The 23,556-nt window shown below is 50.9% G+C and overlaps 1 protein-coding gene across 2 annotated transcripts; it reads left to right on the forward strand.

Moving 5' to 3' along the window:
* On the forward strand, nt 1-23,556 carry LOC109277035 (uncharacterized). 2 transcript variants are annotated; one of them, XM_019466426.2, is made up of 5 exons: nt 1-279; nt 8,604-8,773; nt 18,212-18,339; nt 20,988-21,134; nt 23,308-23,556. In XM_019466426.2, the coding sequence occupies exons 1-5, from the start codon at nt 212-214 to the stop codon at nt 23,536-23,538; spliced, it is 744 nt and encodes a 247-aa protein (XP_019321971.2). In that variant the 5' UTR covers nt 1-211; the 3' UTR covers nt 23,539-23,556. The 2 variants fall into 2 exon arrangements, with proteins under 2 accessions (XP_019321971.2, XP_019321970.2); XM_019466425.2 differs by having other exon boundaries at nt 3-279; nt 20,961-21,134.

The following is a 23,556-nucleotide window of genomic DNA, read 5'->3' on the forward strand; positions in this document are numbered from 1 at the left end:
GGGACTCCACCCACAACCTTCTAACATGAACGTCATAATGTCAACATTCCAAAGGAGGCCAGAGCCCCAGAATCGGGGTCTAGGATGCCAGAGAAAGGATGGAGAGGGATGCCCATGAATCCTGGGATTTTGTACAAGGGCAAAGGCTAAGGAGCAGGAAATAAAGTGTGAAATTCTATCAACACTGTTGACTCTGGACAGCATCCTAAGAATGTCCCACTTCACTAGTTGGAAGGTCTCCCAAGTAAGCAAAAGCTTGACGCCATATGACAATGTCAGGTAACCAGCTCACCTGTCTCTTCCTTTAAGTCACCGGGGACAAGTTCTGGCTGTCAACAGCACTGGCTTTCTTATACGCGGGGTTCGGTCAATCTGTTAGCCGATATTTTAACAACATGGATAAAGAAGCCATAAAAAAAAAAAAAAGTGAACGTCTTCACCATAAGGTAGAGGGGATATGGATATTTCTCTGTATTATTTTCCTTGAATGTTGTTATACTGAGATGACTTAATAAGAAAAAGTCAATTGTAGTAGATTAAATGCATTCACCATCCCTCACGTGACTCAGCACCTCTGACACCAAGGTCCCATGTAAAGGGTCAGTCTTCTGAGGAAGTCAAGGACGGGGCATCAAAATGTACATGACACATTCAGAGGCGTGAAAAAATGAAGCTCATTGTGGGTCATCCCCACTCTCTTACTCTGGAGCTCCCGTTCCTCCTCGATGGCAGAGAGAAAACAAGTTTGTCAGTCGAGAGTAACTTATTCTACTCCTGTTTGAACCCTTTCACTTTGAGGTAAACTCAGCCTCATTTGGGGAAATACTCTGCCACTTCAAAGGCAGTTTCTTCCTTCTCTCCAGGGGCCACTGGCCGCTCCTCCTCCCTCCAACATGGTATCTGGGTGCAGAGGGAAGCCGACACACCCTTTCGGTCGGGTCCTTGGTGTTCTCAGCTACCAGCTGGTCTCGTCCCTGGACGTCCTGGGCTGGTGTTCCCGTACGTGTAGCAGATCTCACTGTCCTTTGTGGGTGTCCAGCTGGCATCTGCTGCTGACACCTCGGGTCCCTGGGGGTCCCTCAGATCCCCAGGTCCGGGTGCTTTGTCGCCTCTCTCTTCCTTGCTCTGACCACAGGCTGGTGGCAGGACACAGCTACTCTTACTCCTTGGCGTCCTCTCAGCAGGGCAGACAGAAACTCTGGGCCTCCGGGACCCCTCTACGCTGGCTGTATTACCACCTGCGGACCATGGTAGGCACAGCAGGAAAGCACAGGGCAGGGGGTGAGCCGAGATGTGCTGAGTGCCCCTCAAACCATCTGTGGTTTTCTGTGAGGGTTCCTAACACCTCATCACCCCAATTTTGCTTACGCCTGGTGGGTTGGGGAAAGGGGAGGCTTGAGGGGAAGAAGCAGCCGCTTCTCAGTGACCAAGCTGTGGACCACATCCAGGTTCTACCGTCTCGGAACTGCCCTCCTGTCTCTTGTAGCAACATTTTCTACTTCCTCTTCCTGTCTGGTGGAAATCGCCCATAAATCTTTTCCTCTGCCATTCCGCACTTTGGCTTTCTTTTGATCTAGCCTCACTCTTTCCATGTTGAAGGAGACCCCGAGAAATGCAGAAAACTCTTTTCTTTCTTCACAAAGCTTGATTTCTCCATTGCCGTGGATGCAAAGTGCCATCTTGAAATTAGGACCCTAGAAATGACTCCATTTTCTTCGCTTTCTGCTGTAAGGATTCTAATTTTCTCCGAGACAGCAGAAGCTACGTCAACCAGTGACTTACCTCGTAGAATAAATCAAAGTGGTGTTGCAAAGGTATGGGAGAGGTATAGGGGAACAGTGTAGTCATTACCTAGACCCAAGGCCTGATGACCCGAGGGAAGGCCTATGACATCCTGAAGGAGAAAGTGTGGAGAGAGAACCAGTTCCGTTCCGTTAGGGTCCTAGCAGGTCAAGCGAAACCCTTAGGGGAGGAGCCAGCCAGAGGAATACGTACCAGCATCTTTCTTCCTTCTTTGGATCCCCAACTGGAGCATCCCATTGGCCAAACCTACCTAGACCCCAGAAGCAAGAGAGTCCATTGATATAACCCAGTCAGCCAGCTCCAGGATGGGGACAAGTAGAGGGTGGAAGTAACAAAGGATATCTACCCACAAAGCTTATCCCTGAAAGGAGAGTGGGGAGCAAAGAAAGTACAAGAGTATATGCAAAAGGAAATCTCCGTGGCATTTTTCAAAAATACTATGTCCCTGTGACACAAGTCTGTCTTACCCACGGTTTAACTTCCGTCAGTGTCCGTCGAAGCGTGTGTTTCCATTAGAAGCCCACAAATTCTCAAAGCGTTCTGATGACAACAATAGCTAGCCCTGAGTGCTTTCTGTATGCCAAGCACTGTGGAAAGACTTTTTGTTGATGGGACGTACTACTCAAAAGAACCTTCTGGTGGGCACCTGGGTGGCTCAGTCTGCTGAGCATCCCACTCGTGATTTCGGTTCAGGTTATGAGCTCACATTTCATGAGCTCGAGCCCTGCATGCTTGGAATTCTCTCTCTCTCTCTCTCTCAATAGATAAACTTAAAAATAAAAAAAAGGACCTTCTGGGGTAAGCATTATTACCGTCTCCATGTTACAGGTGGGAAAAATTGAGACTAGAAGAGTGAAAGAATTTGTCCAAGGTTATACAAGCTAATCAAGAGTCCATATAAGATCTAAGACCAGTGTGTCTAAGAGGGGCCGAGAGCTGAGAAGGCACAACTGGGAACTGAAAAGGGCGCCCCCTATCACAGCATCAGCTGCTTCCAAGTCACAGCTGACAGTCACCGTCCGGACTGGTGGGCATCCCACGTCACCAGCTCTGATGTCTCAAGAGCTGCTTGTGATCCACGTTGCATGGCAAAATTTCTCATTTTTGTTTTTGTTTTCGAATGTTTGTCTATTTTTGAGAGAGAGAGAGAGAGAGAGAGTTTGAGCGGGAGAGGGGCAGAGAGAGGAAGAGACAGAATCAAAGCAGGCTCCAGGGTCTAAGCTGTCAGCACGGAGCCTGATAGGGGGCTCATGAACCACGAGATCATGACCTGAGCGGACATCGGACGCTTCACCCGACTGAGCCCCTGTCTCCCTTTTTTAAGTTGAATTGTTCAGTTCAAATTTGTTAGCCAGGTTCACCGATGGATGAGTTCAACACACTACAAGGCTTCCAGTTTTCAGACTTTGTTGGACGGTGACAGAGAAACCCCACCCAGCACCCCGGCACCCTCCGCTCCCACTGTAATGCCTGTCAACAGCCTTTACAGGCCACCCACAGTGTTTGTTTTCCATCACACCGACGACCATTTTGTTGGAAGCTTAGCAATAACGATATGATGGGCTGCTTGGGGTTACCAGCATGAAGCGCATACCACGATAAGAACTTCACCTAAGTTCGCCTAAGTCATGCCGCCTAAACTCCACAACCCTGCAACTTGCATATATCACTACCCATTTTACAGGTGAAAACATTGGGTTGGGACGCATTAGGTCACAAGCCTGAAGTCACAAAATAGAAAGCAACAGAACTAAGAGACCAACTCAGGCCTCTCAAACTCCAGAACTTAGGCTTCTCCTATCCAAAGTGAAAGACTTTCCCCTTGCACAGCTCGGAGACTGTAGATACGCAAACCAGAAACCCAGAGGGACAATCGATCCTTGCAAGTCGGGTGCCAGTGAGAACTTCCAGACGATGCATTTTTGCACTGCAGGCTGCTCCCCCATGATCCAAATATTGTGCTTCTTAAAAGCACCATCCAGAAAAGAAAAGGAGATAAGCAAACAGAAAAGGAGATAAGCCAAGTAAAGAGTGGGACTGCGTGTACTCGGAAATAGGCAGGCTGGTGGAAAAACAAACAGAATCTGCTGAAAATTAATAGGAACACAGAGACGCAGCTGAAGAAATGTTAACAGATGCCTTGGTTCATGTTTTCTCATCCGTGATTTTCAGAGAAAATCATTTGTAGGGTTGCTGTATTAAAAAATGGGTTCCGGGTCGCCTCAGTCGGTTAAGCATCCAGCTCTTGATTTCAGCTCAGGTCACGATCTCCCTGGGTTCGTGAGTTCAAGCCTCGCATCAGGCTCTGCAAGGACCGTGCAGAGCCTGCTTGGGATTCTCTCTCTCCCTCCCTCTCTGCCCCTGCCCCTGCTCGCACTCACTCTCTATCAAAATAAATAAATAAACCTTTTTTAAAAAGGAGTTCCACTCACTGAAACTCAAAGGACACTATTAAAATATGTAGATTGTATCATCCCCTAGGCATGCCTTCCAAGCTCCGAGTACTTCTCTCCGTCTACGTCATGATTCTCATCCTCCTTTCCGGATGTTTCCGCCACCCTTCTCAGCACAAGCAGCTCTTGTTCTCCCCTCACCCACTCCTCACCTAGCAGTTTTAGTCCAGCACAGAAATGAAGTCTGATCCAACGAGAAGTTGCGGGGGAGAAGATTCCTGGTTGCGTATTTCCATGCACCCCGCCACTCGGTGGATTTATTGTCAACTCTGGAGCCATCGCTCATCTCCCCAGCTTGAGTTGTCTCGAGCTCCACTGCCCATTCTTCCAAATGTCTCATTACTTCTAAAGTTATAACGATAAATGATAAACCTTACCCTTTCTTTTGGTGTTGTTGTTATTTATTTATTTTTGAGACAGAGAGAGAGAGAGAGAGCACAAGCAGGGGAGGGGCAGAGAGAGGGAGAGAGCGAGAATCCCAAGCAGGTTCAGTGCTGTCAACGCAGAGCCTGACCCGGGGCTCAAACCCACACACGATGAGATCATGACGTGAGCTGAAACCAGGAGTCGGACGCTCAACCAACTGAGCCACCCAGGCTCAGGCGCCCCAAACTTTGTCGTTTCGAGAGATTTACTGCCAAGAGGCTTCTTCGTTTCTACCCAGAGCTGAGAGACAGGTCTCCCGGTTCGCACATTCACAATGGATTTCCAGCCCTCACCTTTCCACAAAGCAGCCATTCCTCCCCTGAGACCGCCCCTTCCCTGTAAGTAACACTGGCACCCCCCTGTCGCTCGGGTCAGATCACCAGCGGGTCTCTGGGTCTTCCTGTCCCTTGTCCCCTCCAGCCAGGGGGGCTTGTCAAGCCCACCCCCCAAACCTCTCCATCCCACCCTCCTCTCCCCACCTCCCACGACACACCTCTCACCTCAGCTGATGCAGCCATCTCCCTTCCAGCCTCACCCCTCCCCTTCCCCTCTCTCCCCACTCTTCTGCACAGATTAGCCAGCCTAATCCTCACGAAATGCAGATCCACGCATGGCATTTTCTCCTGGCTTTCTGGTTGCTTCTGGAATAAAATCTGAAACCCTGAACATTTCCCACGGGGCTTTGCCTGACCGACTCTGGACTCTCTCCAGCTGCATTTCATGCCACTTTCCCTCTCTCTGTCCTCTCCAGCCATGCTGGCTTGCTTTCTCTTCCTCAAATAGGCCAAGTCCTGGACTGTTTCAAAGCCTTTACAGTTACCATTTCCTCTGCCCGGGTGCCCATCGCCTAATTTCTCTTTGAACAGCTTGTTCTTCCCTTCAGGTCTCAGCTCCTAATTCTTTTGCCCAAAGAGCCTTTTTTGGACCACCCAGTCCAAAGGGTTGTCCTTGACAGTTACTGGCTCCCTTGTTTATTTCCCTTCTGGCACCTTTCACAACCCACAATTACTTCACTTATATATTTACTTACTATCTTGTTTCCGCTCAACTTCTAAGGTAGAGTTTGGGACATCGTTGGGGGGGTGGGGGACCCAAAAAACAAACAAACAACAAAAAAAAAAACCCTGAGTGTTGAATGAATGGAGCCCACGGGCACTCTCCCATAGTTTCGATAAAGCACAGAGTCAAAGTGAAGAAAGAGATACCACCGTCTCTGTGTGAGAGCAAACATCCAGTTACACTTATAAAAACATGTTCTTAAGCATAAGTTAAGATCCCAAAAGATATTTGCTAACCGACTATGCAGAGCTGTGGAATGAGATGCAAAGATAATAAACACATTTGATATGAAACAGATGGAGATCTGGTCACTGGTTCCTTGACGTGGGGCCCTTTAAAAAGTATTCTCTTCTCTTCGACATTTTGTGAGCATGTTTTTTAAGTGCCAGAAAGTGCTGTTATGGAGGACATCCCCAGCTCCCCCCGCAGTCACCGAGGACAAGACAAGGCTTAATTGAGTCCTGTGGACCCGCTCTCGTTTGCATATCTACCTGGTAAGGGCACGGCTACAACTTTATAAACAAGCATCTCAGAGTGAGTAAAGTACGTGAGGGTCCTTGAATAGGGCACTGGAGACACGTCTAATAACATATTTATTGAGTGTAGATTTCCTTAATGTGCCAAAATATGCCTGAGGGTTGTCAGTACACATGTTACAACTTGCTAGAAAAGCTGGAGGTATCTAGTGATCAGACACAGAGCAGATGTTCTTTTCAGCTTAAGAATTTGGTTTTCCTGCAAAACTGCCCAGCTATTTGCAACTAGGCAGCAGACGAACAGCTTAGATCTTTGGAGAGCAGCAAGGGAACCGTCCTCAGTGATTGGAAGCCTCAGGAACTACAATGCCAGGAGCCAAGTTGAGACTCATGAGGGAAAAATGACGCACCTTTTTAAAACGTGGATGGCACGGAAAAATGTTTAGGTTTCTGTCCAGTATCAGCGAGGCTAGCTCAATGACAGGCGCTAACATGAGGCTCCAAGTGTAGACACTGTTATTTCTATTTCTGTAACCCTTGTCTTCTAATTATCACCTCCAGCAGGCTGGCTTTCAGATTAAATTATTTTGGCTTTCGGGGAAAAAAATGAAACCCACCCGAGATGCTGCCACGTAGCGCTAACCACAGCATGCCAAAGCAAAAATCATGCTCTGCTTTCCGAGCCCTTCCTGGAGGGGCACATTCCTGACGAGGCTCGGCTGGGACCCTCATGGGTACAGAAGCACCGCCCTTGACTTTCTGCTCCTAACTCCTGGTCGCCACTGCGGATCTGAGCTTGGTTATACACGCCCCTCCCACCCTGACGTTCCCTTCCACACGACTCATATTTTGGGTCTACTGTCTTTTGTCCTTCTCTACCTTTACCCAGTGCTTTGTCACCTACCCACCCTCCATCCATCCAGGCACCCATCCAACAGACACTGAGGATCTGCCTCTTGCTAGATCTGCACTACGTGCTGGGGAGCCGTCCGTGTGCAAGGTAGAGTCTATGACCTCATAGAACATGAAATTGAACAGCAGAAGTAGGTGTGAAAACAGACCATTTATTGCGCAACTGGTCATTATTAACATGGAGATACTTCAAAGATGCCAGGGACCAGAGGGAGGGCAGGTCTACATCTAAGGGTGAGAACTGGCGGGGGGGGGGGGGGGGGCGGTGTCACGGACAGCCCCATAGAGGAAGTCATGAGTAGGCGTTCCCTGGGAGGAGGGGAACACGAGGAAAGGAAGGAGGGGAAGTGTTACATTCCAGACAGAGGAGGAGAGACAAGCCCATCGCAGAGGCCCGAGAGCCAGAAGCATTTCCAGGGCACTGGGATGGCTCACCTGGTGAAAGTGCACTGGGTGGGAGGTTGGGGGTGGGGGGGGGGGGGGCAGGGGGTGAAACAGAAAATGGAGAAGGGAACAGGGTCAGATCAGGAAGGACCTCACGGGTCTTGTCCAGTGGGGGGCACTTGGACGCTTGAAAATCAACAACTGTTTCCTATTTTCCCAAATACAAAAAATTGATATCATGGGAAGTGGGGGTGGGGGGAAGAAACAGGAAACGCAGTTTGATGTGCAGCATATTCATTGTACCCCCTAAAGAGGAAATTGCTCTGGTGACAGATGGTAGCTACAATTGTGATACAGAGAAGTCGAATCACTACGTTGTACTTCTGAAACCGAGGTCACATCGTGTGTCAGCTATACTCAAATTTTTAAAATTATCACAAAAAAGAATATCGGGGCGCCTGGGTGGCTCAGTCGGTCGAGTGTCTGATTTCGGCTCAGGTCACGATCTCCCGGTTCATAAGTTCGAGCCCCGCGTCGGGCTCTGCGCTGACAGCTGGGAGCCTGGAGCCTGCTTCGGATTCTGCGTCTCCCTCTCCCTCTGCCCCTTCCCCTGCTCGCGCTCTGTCTCTCTGTCTCAAAAATAAATAAGCATTTTTTTTAATTAAAAAAAAAGAATATTGCTTGATATTAAAAAAATACCAGATGTTCTGGATGTTTCCCAACCTCCCATGTCTCATCCTTGTAAGAACCGTTTTCTTTGTAATACACGTGTGTGTGTGTGTGTGTGTGTGTGTGTGTGTGTATAATTCTTCAGCGGCATCCCTGGAAGCATAACACCTGTTCTCCGATCGTTCCACTGCTTGGGGGGGTATTCCCACCCTACCCTCATTACTGCTCTAAAGCAAATACGCAACGATAAGCCAACAGAGTCAATTTCTTTTCTTCCCGGATTAAATGAGTTTTCATCACATCAGAAGTTCGGGTTCAGCCACTTCCTCTGACAACCACACGCTCGGCCACCCATCTGGGGGCCGCGTCACCCAGAACCTCACACCTGATGGTGGGTTTTTCTCTTTTTTTCTACACTTAGCGTCCCCCACGAGAGGAAGGAGGAGGACTTGCCTGCACACCAGCCCTTGCCTGATGGGCAGACGCGGCCGAGGGGGGAAGGTGTCCAGATCGCTAAGGACACAGCCGATGACGAGGCTACCAGGGAAGGCCCGCCTCTCGGCAAAACAGAACCGCGGAAAGACGCCAAGGGTAAGGCCGGCCCGGGGCTACCGACCCGGTCCCCGTGCATTTTGCAGACACCCTTCGGGTTTATACGGTGGGGTCCTGGAGCCGGGGCCTCTCACGCAAGGGTAGGGCTGCTGGGGTAGGAAACAGAGTCTGCAGAACTGCTGTCACGAATAGGACCGAACTTCTGGCTTGAAGGCTCTAATTGGCACACTTTGGTGTTATCTGGGGCCGAAGGGGTTGCAGCGATTGGAATTAAAGGCCGTGTGTGCCTATCAGCTGGGTGGCCGCATCCCGTGTTGTGGGTCCCAGGGTCAACCTCATCCTCTCTGCGACAGGATCCGCTATGCTACTTGGGAGGAAACACAGAGCACAGCGTCCCCGGGGGACGGCCAAGGATGGCCTTTGCTCTCTGGCCAAGGGACCGCAACCCTTTTCCCATTCGACCGTCGCCTTCACTTCTGCCGAGTTGGGCTGCTTCTAAGCCCAGCAAAGCACAGTCCTGAGCCCCGGACGCTGGCCACTGCGGTCGTATGAGGAACGAATCACCTAGTGTCAGTGGTAGGCGTCTTCAGAGCAGGAGGCAGTGGCCACGGTGCTGATCCACGCGCGGAACAGCAGCTACGCCGGCAGGAAGCATGCCTCCTTTGCCTTCTCCTTTGGCAAATTCTTTGTCTTCCCCCTCTCTCTGTCCCTTCTCCCCTGCCTCACCTATCTATTACCCAAGGAGTGATTTGTCCTTGCCTGTGGCTCTCCAGCTCTAATTTACCAACCTTGAGTTAAATAGACAGAGCAGCCCGCACTGTCTGTGCCCAGGGAGCTGGGGAAGGCACAGGGGTGGGTCATCTTTCCTTCCACGACTCTCTGTCGAGCTAAAGAAGTCAAACCTCTTGCGAATGCATCCTCATGGCATTTCTGCTAAGCGTGCCTCACTGACAGGGGACGGAAAAGCAAGGGGGTGTTTTTAAGGTGAAAAGTTATCTTTAAGCCTCATCATCATCTTAGTGGAAGATGCGACCTTTTCTGATCATTAACACAGAGCTATCACTCACTCCACGAGCCCAACAGAGTGACAAATTACTGTTGCCAGAAGGGGATACATAAATTCTCCTAATTACCTCCAGAGACCTATCCACGCGGAATCAGAAAAGGTTCTAGTTATGCAGACTTGGCTCTTTTTTTTTTTTTTTTTTTTTTTGAAAATCATAGTTTCGCTTGCCTAAAAGTCTTCTTGGTTTTAGTCCCATTCGGGGCCAATGAAAAGCTGTGATGGCTGAGCCAGATAAGAGAGAGCTTGGAAAGGAAATTTTTACTTTTTTTTTCTTTTCTTTTCTTTTTTTTTTTTTTTTTTTTGCAAAGGTTGGTCTTACTCCCCAGGACCGAAACTAGCAATTAAGGAGAATTGTAGGGTAAGGAAAGAGAAGAGATATAGCAAAAGTAGGAGAGAGAGAGGAGACCCTTTATTTTGGGATAAAGGCCTCAGCCTGGAAGCCAAACAAATTGAAAATCTTCATTGCAGGCCCAGTTGAGAAGAAATTGTCAAGTTCAAAGGCGTGTGGGAGAAGCCCCTGGCCTCCTCCCATCTCTGAGCTCAGATGCTTGCTGAGGGCAGGCACAGAAGCCCAGGGCTTTTCCAGACACCTCCACATTCCCGAACACTCCCCACCTTCCCAATTTCTATTCCTTTCCGGGTCTGTTGAGGGCTCAGAGCCCCCTTTGCTTTTGGACTTTAGTGTCTCACACAGCAGCCATTTATCCCAAGTCAGCTAAGTGACAAGAACTTCAGGGAGTGTACAGGAGACAAAAATGGATTCGTTCTTTTGCTCCCTGAATCTCTGTTGAGCTCCCGCTCTGAGGCGGGCTCTGTTCCAGGGCTGAAAATACCGCGGTGAACAAAACCGATAGAGATAATCAAAGACACTAATGCAGCGAGTGCATTAAGGGGCCTCGTTCTGCGCTCCAGCTCGTCTCCAAGCCTCCCAGAGCAGCGTTGGCAGAGGGCGAATCGAGCCGCACTCCCACCCACTTACGGTCCAGTCTGGGCCAAATCGGTTCCCTCGGGAGAATGCCAGTGCTTTTTGGCTCCCTAAGAAAAGAGTGCTTCTGGAAGCTTCGGAAACATTTATCCTGGGAGCCTGAGGTCCGGAATCCACAGGCTGCACCCACGTGAGCCCTTCTGTTTCTGATTTTCTTCCCACTTGAAAGTAATCGGGCTGGGGGTTTGTACCCACTTCTGACCCCAAAAGGCTCAGGAAATTACAAAGCAAGTTTTCCAACAGATGCTTTCACCAGCGTCAGACAGTCCTGCACAGCCGCCAATTTGCTCTCACTACATCGCGCAAGCCTGACGCCTTAAGAAGTAAAAGGGGCCTGAACCGAATGGCCCCGCTTGCTTGAGGAGTGTCCAGCTGGGACTGAGAGGCCACCTTCCACTGCTTCAGGCCGTAGTCCTAAAGCCACAGGAGGTCTGCCAGGCCAGGGATCCTGGCAGGAAACACCCATAGGTGTGGGCTATAAAGATCAACAGTGGAGTGTGTGTGCACGCACGCATGGGCAAGGCAGAGGGGGAGGGACAAAGGGAGAGAGGGAGGGAGGGAGATTCATAAATGTTTAAGAAACGGGCGAAATGGGCTCCCTTGGAAATGTGTGGTTTGCACAGCAATTTTTGGAATCTCAGGGCAGAGAGTAGCTGGGGTGACTGAATCCCAAGAATCTACAGCCACTCCCCAGTCGGAATGCCATGTGTTGTATGAAAGCCGAACCACAGCCCTAGCCCACGACCCGCCTCCGCTCAGGGGAGGTGGGGCAGATCTGGGGAGATTTGGTGCTCACAGCACCCAAGAAGCACCAAGGTGGAGAGGCCTTCCAGGTTGTAGTCTGAATGCTAAGAGCCTGACACATAACAGACACTAAGGAACTCCTTCTTAATTCGTCAGTGACGTCACTGAGCAGAGGAGCAAACGTGTGAATGCGGGGACCCCAGCCCAGCAGCCCCGCAAGGAACAGTTCGGTCCGAAATGCCAGCCGCGACGTGACCGTCGTTGGCAGCTGTGACTGTCAGCGTTGTAAGCAAATCCAAATCCAGAACTGCCTTCTGGAAGCTTCCATCGCTCGTCCCAAGTCCAACCGTTGGAGCCGGGGTGGGGTGGAGGGGAGATGGGTTTGATCACTCTTCAGCCGGGCAGTCTTTTAGAGAGGTGAAGATTACTGCCGTGTTCTGCCATTGGGTTCTTTTTTTTTTTAATTTTTTTTCTTAACGTTTATTTATTTTTGAGACAGAGAGAGACAGAGCATGAATGGGGGAGGGGCAGAGAGAGAGGGAGACACAGAATCGGAAGCAGGCTCCAGGCTCTGAGCCATCAACCCAGAGCCTGACGCAGGGCTCGAACTCACAGACCGTGAGATCGTGACCTGAGCTGAAGTCAGACGCTTAACCGACTGAGCCACCCAGGCGCCCCTCCCATTGGGTTCTTCAGTCAAAGTACTCCCACCTCCTTCGGCCACGCCCCAAACGACAGAGTTTTAGGGTTTTAATTCTTGCACCATCGTCATCATCATTCTGTGAATGAGCTGCAGTCTGGGTGCTCCTGAGCCAAATTCAGTGATGTGGCTGTGATCGGACCAGGAAGGGAAAAGTGGGTCTGTCCCCTTCCTGTTCTAGACCCTGTCCCTGTTGGTGCAGGGGACAGCCTCACTGGCATATTCAGTGGCTTTGGCCCATCTATCTCACCCCAAACCTGAACGTACTTTTGGGGCGCCTGGGTGGCGCAGTCGGTTGGGCGTCCAACTTCAGCCAGGTCACGATCTCGCGGTCCGTGAGTTTGAGCCCCGCGTCAGGCTCTGGGCTAATGGCTCAGAGCCTGGAGCCTGTTTCCGATTCTGTGTCTCCCTCTCTCTCTGCCCCTCCCCCGTTCATGCTCTGTCTCTCTCTGTCCCAAAAATAAATAAATGTTAAAAAAAAAAAAAAAAAAAAAAAAACCTGAACGTACTTTTTAGACCCCAAACAGATGCTCCGTGAAGGGTTACTCAAAGACAAAGAGCAACTTCTTCTTGGGTCCTCTGTGCCTTAGACCAAATTAAACACATCAGGTCCCATGAGTGATTCGTTATTGTGGTTGAATTCTATTTCAACCACCCTATTCCCCCTCCCACACCATTATCCATTGTGCATTCTTCCCATGACTCAGTAATGAAGGAAGGAGGCATCCCAGAGTCCCCCCTCCCTCACCGATTACAACTCCAGAAAAGGATTCTTAAATTACAATAAAAATGTTGAATTATTCCTTGCATGTGTTGACACTGGACAGCTGGCCAAGTGTTTTTCAAATGCTTGGGGAGTTTGCTTTATTTTTTAGATTTTTATGTCAAACAGAATTGCACTTGCCCTGAAGGGGTAAAAAGAAAAAATTCCACCAACAGAGGAGTGTGTTTCCCCCACATGACAAGATGTCCAGAGGAAGGCAGTGCAGGACCGTAGGGAACTTCATGATGACATCAGAGACCCAAGCCTTTTATAATCTACGTCTCCTTATCCTCGTGTTCACAACATGGCTGCTCGCCTCTGTGCATCACATTCACAAGCCAGGTGGAAAGAGGACATGTTAGTGAAGAGAAGAGAGAAAGATACATTCTGGCTGACTGGACCAACACAGTAACTTTCCAAGACACCCCTTCTCCACCAACAGACTTTTACACACACACACACACACACACACACACACACACACACACTGGAAAAGCTGGATTAAAATGTGCATTACTACTAGAAGTAAAGACTAGCTTTTCTTTAAAGAAGGGAAACTCTAATAATCATGATGGTCTAAACTCAGAAAAGTAGGTCTGCACCCTCTCAACGGGAGCAAAACAGATGAGCATCACCATGTGACCACGGCCATGTCTTTTGTTTTTTTCTTGAGGTCTCTTTGATGTTCGGTAAATTGGCTTTTGTGCTCCCGGTCCTGATTAACAGAGTTTTCATCATCCCTTCTCCTGTGCATGACTTACAAATGAGTCTACTTGTGGGGATGGCTTGGAGTGCGAGTCTGAAAAGACACCCTTTCCGTGACTGTGGCCCTGATCCCTACCAAGTGCAAAAACCCTACGTGGCATAGGCAAATACCTGTCACTTCTGACTGCACTTTGTTTCACAAAGCAGCAGGCGTCGGTGTCCGCCTAGGTTTTGTCCCATTTATAGTTCACAGAAAATCAGTGAGCTCATGGAGATGAACCTTATTTCGCAAACTGATGGCAATGTCACGGGTAAACAGCCAAGGGTCAGAAATGGCGGGGTTCCCCTGGCGGCTCCACCGTTCCTAACGTGTGACCTTGGCCAAGTCCTGTGACTTCTCTGCACTATTATTCCTTCACTGGTGTGTACGTTTTCTGGTGCCGTGTAACAAATTACCACACATTTAGCAGCTTAAAACAATGCCCGGCTTAGCTGGGTCCTCTGCGTGGGGTCTTATCTGAGGCCCGTTCGTTGCCTGAGCCCATTTGCTGGCAGCTTTAGAAATCAGGGTGGCTGGCTTCCGTACGGTCAGCGTGACTTGAGTCTCAAGTCCCCTGAACTTCTTTTAAAGGGCTCACCTGATTAGGCCAGGCCCACCCAAGAGAAATTCCTTTCTCATTCATATCTACTCCACTGATTGGGGACCTAATTCCATCTGCAAAGATCCCTCCATCTTGGCCACAATGGGACGTAATGACGAACTGTATCTCTTCATATTCACAGGTCCTGTGCACACTCTAGGGGAGGGGACGCTACAGGGCATACATAATAGGCAGCAGAATCTCGGGACCACACCCTATAAAATGAAGACACGAATATGGCCTATCTTATATGGTTGCTTTGAAGGTGTAATGAGATGCCGAATGTAACAGGAAGCATCCTATAAGCCGCAGCTGCTATAATTACTCTAGCATTTCTGAGTATCTATTACACGTAGCATTTCTGAGTGTCTATTACACGGCAGGCCGCACGTTAGGAGCTGTGGATTCAGAAAACACTAACGTAGACCTTGGTCCAAAAAAAAAAAAAAAAAAAAGAAACCAATCATGGCGTTTCTCTAATATTCCCCTCACCCCCCAACCCTGTTCAAAAGCTGGCAAACAGCAAAAAAGCTTTCAAATCCAACTAAATGACTTTTGGATACAGAGACTCAGGGGTTTTGCTCACTTATTGAAGCCACTGTCAAAGATAAAAAGTGCTGACTTCAGTAGAATACCATAATCCATAAGGATTATTATTTCTACCCTTAAGAACTCCCCCCCCCCCGCCCCACTGGTTTGGTGCCTCAGTAGTTCTCAGCCTGGACTGCACACGACTGACTCCCCTAGATGGCTTTTTCCGGGGTCCCACCTGCCAAAACGCAGATGCATGTGGCCTGGGGTGCACCCTTGCTTTGGAATTTTTTAAAGCCCCCCAGGACACCCCAACACACCGCCAGGAATGTGAACTTCGGTGGGAGCCCAAGTCTGATAGCTTCCCAGGGTCTGAAAGCCAAATTCCCCTTAAAGAGAAACCGCCGAGGACAAGACAACCAGACATGTGAGCAGCGATAAAGCATTTTCCCGTTTACTTGTAGCAAACATTGAAATTCAACACATTTCACACCTTTCCAAGGGGCTCTCCCAGGTCCCGGCTGCTGTTCCTTTTAGCGGACAGCCCACCCCTGGGTGGGGACCATCTGGGGTCACGATGAGCGCAGAATAAGTTGCCCACGTAGCCAAGAAAGGTGCTCAGCTTGTCTTCCTCATGCTCGTTCAGTGCTTATTGGCTCTGTCACCTGCATATATGGAGCACCTACTATATGCCCAGCTTCAGGCGGGGTGCTGGGACTTCAAAGACCAAAGTCTGCCTTCCGGAGCTCAGAGTCTAATGCCAAGAGGCAAAGACACCCTTCTTGTACCAGACGAGAAGTGCTTTCTGGATCGAGGGCCTGGAGGTAGATTTTCTGTTGTAAATAATCTTTTTAAAAGCCTTCTCAGTCTTTTAAGACTATGCGTATCTCTCTCCAGGGTCTGATCCCTGCAGAGAGCAGCCTCTTTCTGACTTCCCTTCCACCCCCTTGGCAGCCATTCTTTCCCACCCCCACCCCCAAGTAATTATCATCAAGGAGAGGAACGTAAAAACTGCCAAAATGTCATAATTATTCCATAAGAAAAGAAGAGCGACCTGAAGCCCCAGCTTCCTCTTTTCCCATCACTTCTAACCCTCCAGGGTTTCTCTCCCATACAAAGGGGCATGCTCCAGAACCCCGGGAACGCATCCCGAGCCGGGTCGGGGCTGGCTCCTTCTACCTGCTGAGCGTCCCTGCTTCCAGCAGGACTGATTGCCAATGCGGCAGAAAGCAGACACTTAAGGACTGGGGAGGCTTTGGCAAAGCCCAGGGAAGCTGGATTCCTCGTTTGAGATAACACTGAGCCCGTGGCAGCCTGGGGTTGGAAAATCGGGACTGGCTGTGGTTTGCCTGGGTCTAGAGGGGAACGTTCCCTACCCCCCCCCCCCCCCCCCAACCAGAATAACATATGCTCCTACAGAGACCTGAGAGGGAGGTCAGCTGGCATCCATGGCCTTCAAAACCTCTTCCCCCTTATAAACACTCATTGAAAGCTTACTATGTGCAAGACCCTGGGCTGGGCTAGGCTAACCGCCTCCCCCCACCCCCCCCCCAGCCTCCTTCCACCATGAAAGGTGTTCAAATATCACAACCTTGCTGTGGTCTTAAGGATTAAGTATCATGGAACCCAGAAAGAATCATTCGGAGTTATTTCTTTATACCTACTCTGGCATCCTGGGGAAATGGCTATGTCAAGCTTGCTTCCTTCTCTATTTTTAAATTCTGTTGGAAGAGTGAGACCATCCTGGGCTGCTGCTAAAAGCCTTCAGGAACCACACGAGAAGATACCACCCAGACCCAAGCCTCCCACCCTGGCTGTCCACAACCTCAGCTCCTAAACTCTAGAGAAAGGGAAATGACCCTAAGACCATGGCTGGCTCGGCAACCTAGAGATGGAGTCCGGCCATTATTTATGCCTCTGGCGCATGCGTGGGGGGGAATAAACATCTCCGTCCAACATCAGGAAGTGAGATTAGATTAGATGGAGGCCGAATTGCCTCCCGGTGCCTCAAAGCTGCCAGTGCGAAAATTAGTGATTAAGGGTCAGGATGATGAAATCGCTTACTCTAGGACTTGGGAGCCCACACATAAGGGCTAGAGTATGAACTGGATGACGTCGAAGACCCTGGGAACCCTAGATTGTGTCACTGAGTTAGGCCAGCCAGCCCAGGCTCGGTTTGCTGAAGGCTTGGTCACGGGCCAGATGTCTATCTTGCATCGGGATTTTGAAATCGCTGAGAAAACTCCAGAACACTCATTTCTATTTTGGAAATCAGTGCTTGCCTTAGGAAATTGTCTCCTTGCAAGAGGGGGTGTATTGAAGCATCCGCTAATGGAGGGGTTGGCAAACGACAGCCCATTAGGCCAAATTTGTCCTGCCATCTGTCTCGTGTGACTGGCAAACTAAGAATGGTTTTGCCATTTTTAAATGGTTGAAAAAAAGAAATCAGAGGCATAATATTTTGTGATGCATGAAAATGATCTGAAAGGTAAGTTTGTTGCCCATCAATAAAGTTTTATTGAGCTACAGCCACACCTACTTGTTAACTTGTTACCTATGGCTACTTTTTTTTTTTTAAGTTTACTTCTTTATTTTGAGCGGCAGGGAGAGAGAGAGAGAGAGAGAGAGAGAGAGAATCCCAAGCAAGTTTCACACTGTCAGCGCAGAGCCCCATGCGGGACTCAAACTCACGAACTGTGAGATCATGACCTGAGCCGAAACCAAGAGTCAGACGCTTAACCGACAGAGCCACCCAGGACCCCCCCTGGCTACTTTTGTGCAGCAACAGCCACGTTGTGTCGTTTCAACAGAGATCACATGGACCTCAAAGCCTAACATAATTACTCTCTGGCCCTTCCAGAGAAAGTTTGCCGACTTCTACACTAGTATGTAAAAAATAATTCTGCACAAATACAAAAAAGTGAGAGGGTCACATAATTCAGTCTTTAATTAACCTAATTAAATGACCATCTTGGGAGCCCAGGATGCTCTTCTCTACTCAGTTAAACCCCCAGGGCAGTAATTAACTCGACTCATGTGGCAGCCGCAAAACAACTTGCCAGGGATGCACCAAGCACAGAGAATTGCCCACCATGCCGATCACATTCCAGAAAGCAAATCAGAGTATCGTATAGGTTCGATGAGTCTCCCAAAACAAGAGCACTTTCCTTCTTGGCTCCTGGGTTGAGGGTCTGCTTCCTTCTCTGCGGCGAGAACCTCCCTTGTTAATCTATGGGTCAGGGTCAAACACAGAGACATTAACCCTGGTGGAGGCGGGGAAGGGGCCAGCACTGCGCACGGATCCTACAGCACGGCATTTCTCTCCTCTCCTCCTTGGAACAGACTGGAAGCTGCCGATCCCGCTGGGACCCGTTTATCCACCGTTAATCTCGAGTCTGAGCACCACCAAAGCTGTGGGGCGAAGCTGGGACTTGACTCCTCTGATGGCAAAGAGCTTACGGATACCTGACGTGAGTCTTCCAAGGGTCCCCCCTTTTCCTTATCCTTTGCACCCTGGGAAGTGAGAGAATGCCCCACGCAGGGGTGGGTTGAGCCAACAAGGTCCTGACAAAGACAGGAGGAAGTGGTTTCTGTGCCCTGCCGTCTCCCTCCCACCCCCCCTCACCTCTGCCACCATGCAAGACCAGTGCAGGGAGAGAAACACAGGTCATAACGTTATCATGACCTCATCAGGGTTCCCCAAAGAGACAAAACAAGCAACCCTCCCAATCGGACAGTTTTCCAATGCTCTGAGTGGTCTTTTCCACCCCAGGGCACCTCTGTTCCTCCTCCCGGCCCCGAATTTCTACCACATCCCCACCGTGGAAGATGTGAGTCTTCAACACCTTACCTTGTGGCTAACGGGTTCGTTTTGCTCTGTGAGTGAGACGTGTTTGAGAGGTTTGGGGGTCACCTACCCCTGTTGTCTCAAAACCCGGGAATGGCCTTCTCCCCAAGGTAACTGCTTGCTCACGTGACAAACTTCTGTCACACACTTACTGCAGACACGTCGTCATGTAGATGGACCATCCGTGCGGACGGATGAAACAGAGGCCCTGTTCTCACGGATCTCAGTGCCTAGCCGGGACATGGGCGAGGGGAGAGACACTCACAGGAAGTCAAGTGGGGGACACAGACCCTTGGGCTCCGTGTATGGAAAGCCCAGAGGAGGACTTTACCGCAGCTGAGGGGTTAGGACTTAGCTCTGGTGGAGGTGCACTGCACCGGCAGCCAAAATCGGGGCCCTGAGAGATGGATGGGGGTAAGTGGGGGTGGGTGGGAAGGCAGGACAGGAAGGGGGGGGACAGACACCCAGGCGGAAAAGGAGGCACACGCCCACTGTATTATAGACGTGATGATGAGGCCGGTGATGCTGGCTCTCCCAAAGGAAAGCAACGTGACAAGTCAGGGACAGGAGAAGAGCTCGAAGAGGCCAGGCTGGAGGCCTCGCATGGCGCAGAGGAGATGCGCTCTGCCGTCCGGAGGTTCTGGCCCAGTCCCGAGGACTCGGGGTGGCCCGGCTCCTTCTAAGCTCCAGGGGTTTCAAGCCATCGTCCTTCAAGGTGGACTCCCTTAGAGCAGAGTCACCCCCCTGAAGCTACGCAGTGGCTTTATGCTCGAGAAGGTAACAGAAGGCCCTCAGGAAAGTCCTCTCACCCGGCGGGGGTCTCAGTTTCCCCATCCGGGAAGCGGGATGTTTGATTTCCGGAATCCCTAGGGGTTCCTCTGCCCGCCTCCAGAGCTGCTATGGCCGCGTTCTTCTGGCTCCTTACGGTCAGGGCTGGAAGAAATAAAACAACACGCATCTTTGTTTCCTGCTGTGTGGGAGGCAGGAAATGGCCGAAGCCCCTAATTGGGATGAGGTTCCTGCGGCCTGTCCAGCCGCCCACTCCTCAGCAACCCCCACCCTCGCAGGTGTTGTCGGCCAGAAAGGAGGGCACCCTCGGCCATCCGCGGCCGGAACCCATCTGCTGCTGGGCGGCCGACCACGTCCCTGCCTCTGGGGGGTGTGAAAGAAATCGTGATGCAGATAGAGTCCCCCTGCCACACCACTTCAGCTACCTGAGCCTCCTTGTGGCCCCTGCCACAATGGTAGCCACAGTCCTGCCACAGGGCCTTTGCACTTGCTATGCCCGCTGCCTAGACTGCTCTGTTCCTCCCTCACCTCAGATGTCTTTGTTCAAGCCTCACCTCAGCAAGGCCTTCACTGGCCACCCCATCTAAAACTTTGCTGAGCCTCCTCTGCAAACAGGGAGGGCAGGGCGTGCTTGGGGGGGGGGGGGGGCTGAGATCAGAATCTAGGCTGAGGAGGTACCCGCTCCTCGGAGAAACGGACATGCAGGTGGAATGTGACGCTCGGTGGTCAGTCCGACGAGGGAGGGCAGGAGAGGGAATGGGGGGAGGGTGGGAGGGTGGGGAACCCAGGAGACCAAGTGAGAGTGGGCGTCACAGCGGTCAGAAGGCAGGGCTGGCACGGCCACAGCTGTGGGCACCCAGCAGGGCAGCCCCCGAGAGAGGGCTGGGTCCGGGCAGAGGGCGCACAGAAGGGAACTCAGGCTTGGGAAACCCACTGTGCACCCATGGCGGTGTCTCTCCCAGCGGAATGCAGACAGGGCTCCTTTGCGCCTCGGTTTCTGACAGAAGCGAGATTAGAATCACGAGACAGGACCCTCCGGCCCACACCACACTCTGCCTCCTGCCTGTTGCCTCCAGGAAGGATGGCCTTCGACCGGTAGCCAGCTTGACTCTCCAGTCTCATAGCCACCAGGCCCCTTCGAGGCTGGAAAGGGACCTTGTAAAGTCATGGCCTTCCAGGTGGGTGGGGAGTCAAGGTCCTACAGTGAGTGGCAAGCTCCTAAGGAGAGCTCAGTGCCCCGACCTCACTCGAATGTGCCAGACTCCCAGCAACAAAGGGAAGGGAGGGCCCTTTTATCCGCCTCCCGAGGCCACGGAAAATCAAGAAAGGTAAATGGAAGTCCAACGGATAAGCCAGAGGCAGGGACAAGAGCTGCCTGTTTTAAAAAGTATTCTTTGTCTCGGCGCGAGCCCAGGGTGCTTGGTAACCACATGTTACCTCGGCCCCTCACTGCAGGTGCCTGTGGCCTGTGTGCCCCCGCAGGGCCCCTTCTGGCACTCTGTGGACATGAAGGCAGAGAAGAGACTGGCCGGTCGGAAGGAGCGCCGCAGCCGCTTTGGGGACGTCAACGTGCACAAACGCTACCAGCTTGGGCAGATCTTCAGCCCCTTCCAGGCCCTCGCCACCACGGTGAGCCCCCTTCTCCTTGGAAAAGCTTTTCGTTTTTTGGTTTTGCTTTTTAAGTCTTTTAGGGAGAACGGCGACAACCCCCAATTCTTTGTCTTTTTTAAGAAATGCGTTAGTCAGCGGCGGCCGCAAAAATGCCGCGTAACAAACTACTCTAAAATTTGCCGGCTTTTACCATCGCGACCGTCTATGTTTCTTACCTGCTGGCCTGCAGAGAAAGTGGCTCGTTCCTCTTCTGTTGATCGCAAGTTCGCAGGGTAGGAGGGAGTAAAGAACTGAGAGCAGTGATCCTATCTACCACAAGAGATGAACTGTAGCCTACCTAAAGGTCGGTAACCTGAGGTTTGGGGAAGTTCCGAAGGCAAGTGGTTATAGGTGTGGTGTTCTGAAATAAGAGGAGAGAGAGGGCTCTGGGAAAGGGAAGTTTCTGTGATAAAGGAAGAAGGTTCTGGCTCCCGTTCCCCTTCCTCACCTGTGACCCTCCAGACTCCAGTCACTTTGAGTGGGACCATCGCCAAATGCATTTCCTTAAAACCATTACTGTGCTGTCTTTGTGATACTTTCTAGACATAGTTTCTTATGATCCTAAAATTTGAGTGTGCATATGAATCACGTGGGAAGCCTGATTAAAATGCAGACTTCCAGGGGGCACCCAGGTGGCTCAGTCGGTTAAGCGTCCGACTCCGGCTCAGGTCATGACCTCACAGTTCGCGGGTTCGAGCCCCGCGTGGGGCTCTGTGCCGTTGGCTCGGAGCCTGGAGCCTGCAGCCTGCTTCAGATTCTGCGCCTCCCTCTCTCTGTGCCCCTTCCCTGCTCATGCTGTGTCTCTCTCTGTCTCTCAAAAATAAGTAAACATTAAAAAAAAATTTTTTTAATAAAAAAATGCAGACTTCCAGGCTTACAGTGATTTCCATTCAGAGGGTTTGGGTGGGGCCTTGGCATTTCCTTCCTTAACAAATTCTCTGTTCACCACCTTTCTGGGGCACTCCTTCCCAACCTTGTTCACGTCAGCCCTGTGTCTGGAGGGAGCCAGTATGGCAAGGCCACCTGTAGCCCAGCACAGCTCAGTAGTGTGCCTTACACCCCAGCTCTGGACCTTTCTTCTCCCCAGTAGCTCTCAACCCTTTTCTGAGCTTCAGAATCACCTGGGTGATTAGCCATGCTAACGCCCAGGTTTTTGCCCCAAACCCATTAAACCAGAAGCTCGCTGGCGTGAATTGGGAGCGGCAGCACCAATGTGTCGAGCCCACATCGCGCACCAGGTGTGGTGCTAAAAGGTGGCGTTTTGGGTGATGGGGGGGCTCATGGGGTCTGGAGCCAATGGCCAAGAAGGAATTCTCGAAGACGTCTTTGGTGCAAAAAGGTGATTTTATTAAAGCACGGGGGTAGCAAGAGCTGCCCTGGGGTCCCGACGGGTAACTCGTAGTTATATACCCTCAGGTTGGCAGGGGGTCAGGGATAGAGGGAGTCCCTAAGGGATTTTGGAAGACACCTTTCCAGGACCTTGAGGGGCTAGCTGTTGCTAGGGAAACGCCACCGTTTAATACAACCCCAGTCATGAGACCCTTGAGATGTAGATCAGGGGGCCATAAGCCTGGAGTCTGGTTGCCAGCATGTATCTGGGGGCAGTTGAGATAAAGGAAATAGACTTACAGGGGCCTCAAGGTTGGGCTAACGTGAAGCTAAGGTTCTCTTTTGCCCCCAGCGAAGTGCCACTATCCAGGCAGCTGAGCTCCTAGAGGGAGGTCATTCTGCTGGTTTCAAGGGCTTGTCAACGGGCTGCAGGGAGTAAGGGAATTTAAGTTTTTCTTGCCTTAGTTTCCCACATGACCATGGCACGCACTTAAACGCCTTTCCTTTGCTCTTGGGTAGCTGAGAGTGTGTCCAAGGAATATCACACATATTCCACTTGCGGGGCGTGTGGGGGGCAGCCTGTGTTTGACCCTCATGCTCCCTCATCACTAAAGACCTTACCTCCAATCCTTAACCTTCATGACCTCTACCATGTTAACATCACCCTCACGATACCCACGAAGCAAGAAAAGATGAGATGTGGTAAGCAACTTGCCCAAGGCTGTCAGCGGTCAGGGCAGAGCCGGGATACGAACCCGTGCACTGGAGCCAGGGCTCCCCAGCCCCACACTCTATTTCATTGCCTTTATTCTCTGCCGCCTAGGAGATGCGAACAGTGTCGTTCCCCCAAGACCTGCCCACGAATCCGCACGTGCAGAGAATGGGCATTCCACGCCCCGCGGATGGGAATCGCCACGCTCTATCCCTGTCCTCCACGGAGCAGGGCGCCAGAAAGGATGACAACAACCCCGCGAAAGAGAAGGCAGAGAGTCACATTAGAATGCCTTTATTCCCCCCAATAGTTAAAGCAACAAAATCTAATGACACGAAATAATAAAAATTTTAAAACTGC

The sequence above is a fragment of the Panthera pardus genome, unplaced genomic scaffold (genome assembly GCF_024362965.1).
Source record: "Panthera pardus isolate Hobbes unplaced genomic scaffold, ASM2436296v1 HiC_scaffold_3, whole genome shotgun sequence".
Classification (NCBI taxonomy): Eukaryota; Metazoa; Chordata; class Mammalia; order Carnivora; family Felidae; genus Panthera; species Panthera pardus.

Coding starts and splice junctions, on each gene's coding strand:
- LOC109277035 (XM_019466425.2), top strand. CDS start 212: ATGTCCCACTTCACTAGTTGGAAGGTCTCCCAAGTAAGCAAAAGCTTG. Junction 8,774..18,211: donor ACCGCGGAAAGACGCCAAGG/GTAAGGCCGGCC, acceptor TCCTTGGAACAG/ACTGGAAGCTGCCGATCCCG. Junction 21,135..23,307: donor TCCAGGCCCTCGCCACCACG/GTGAGCCCCCTT, acceptor TCTGCCGCCTAG/GAGATGCGAACAGTGTCGTT.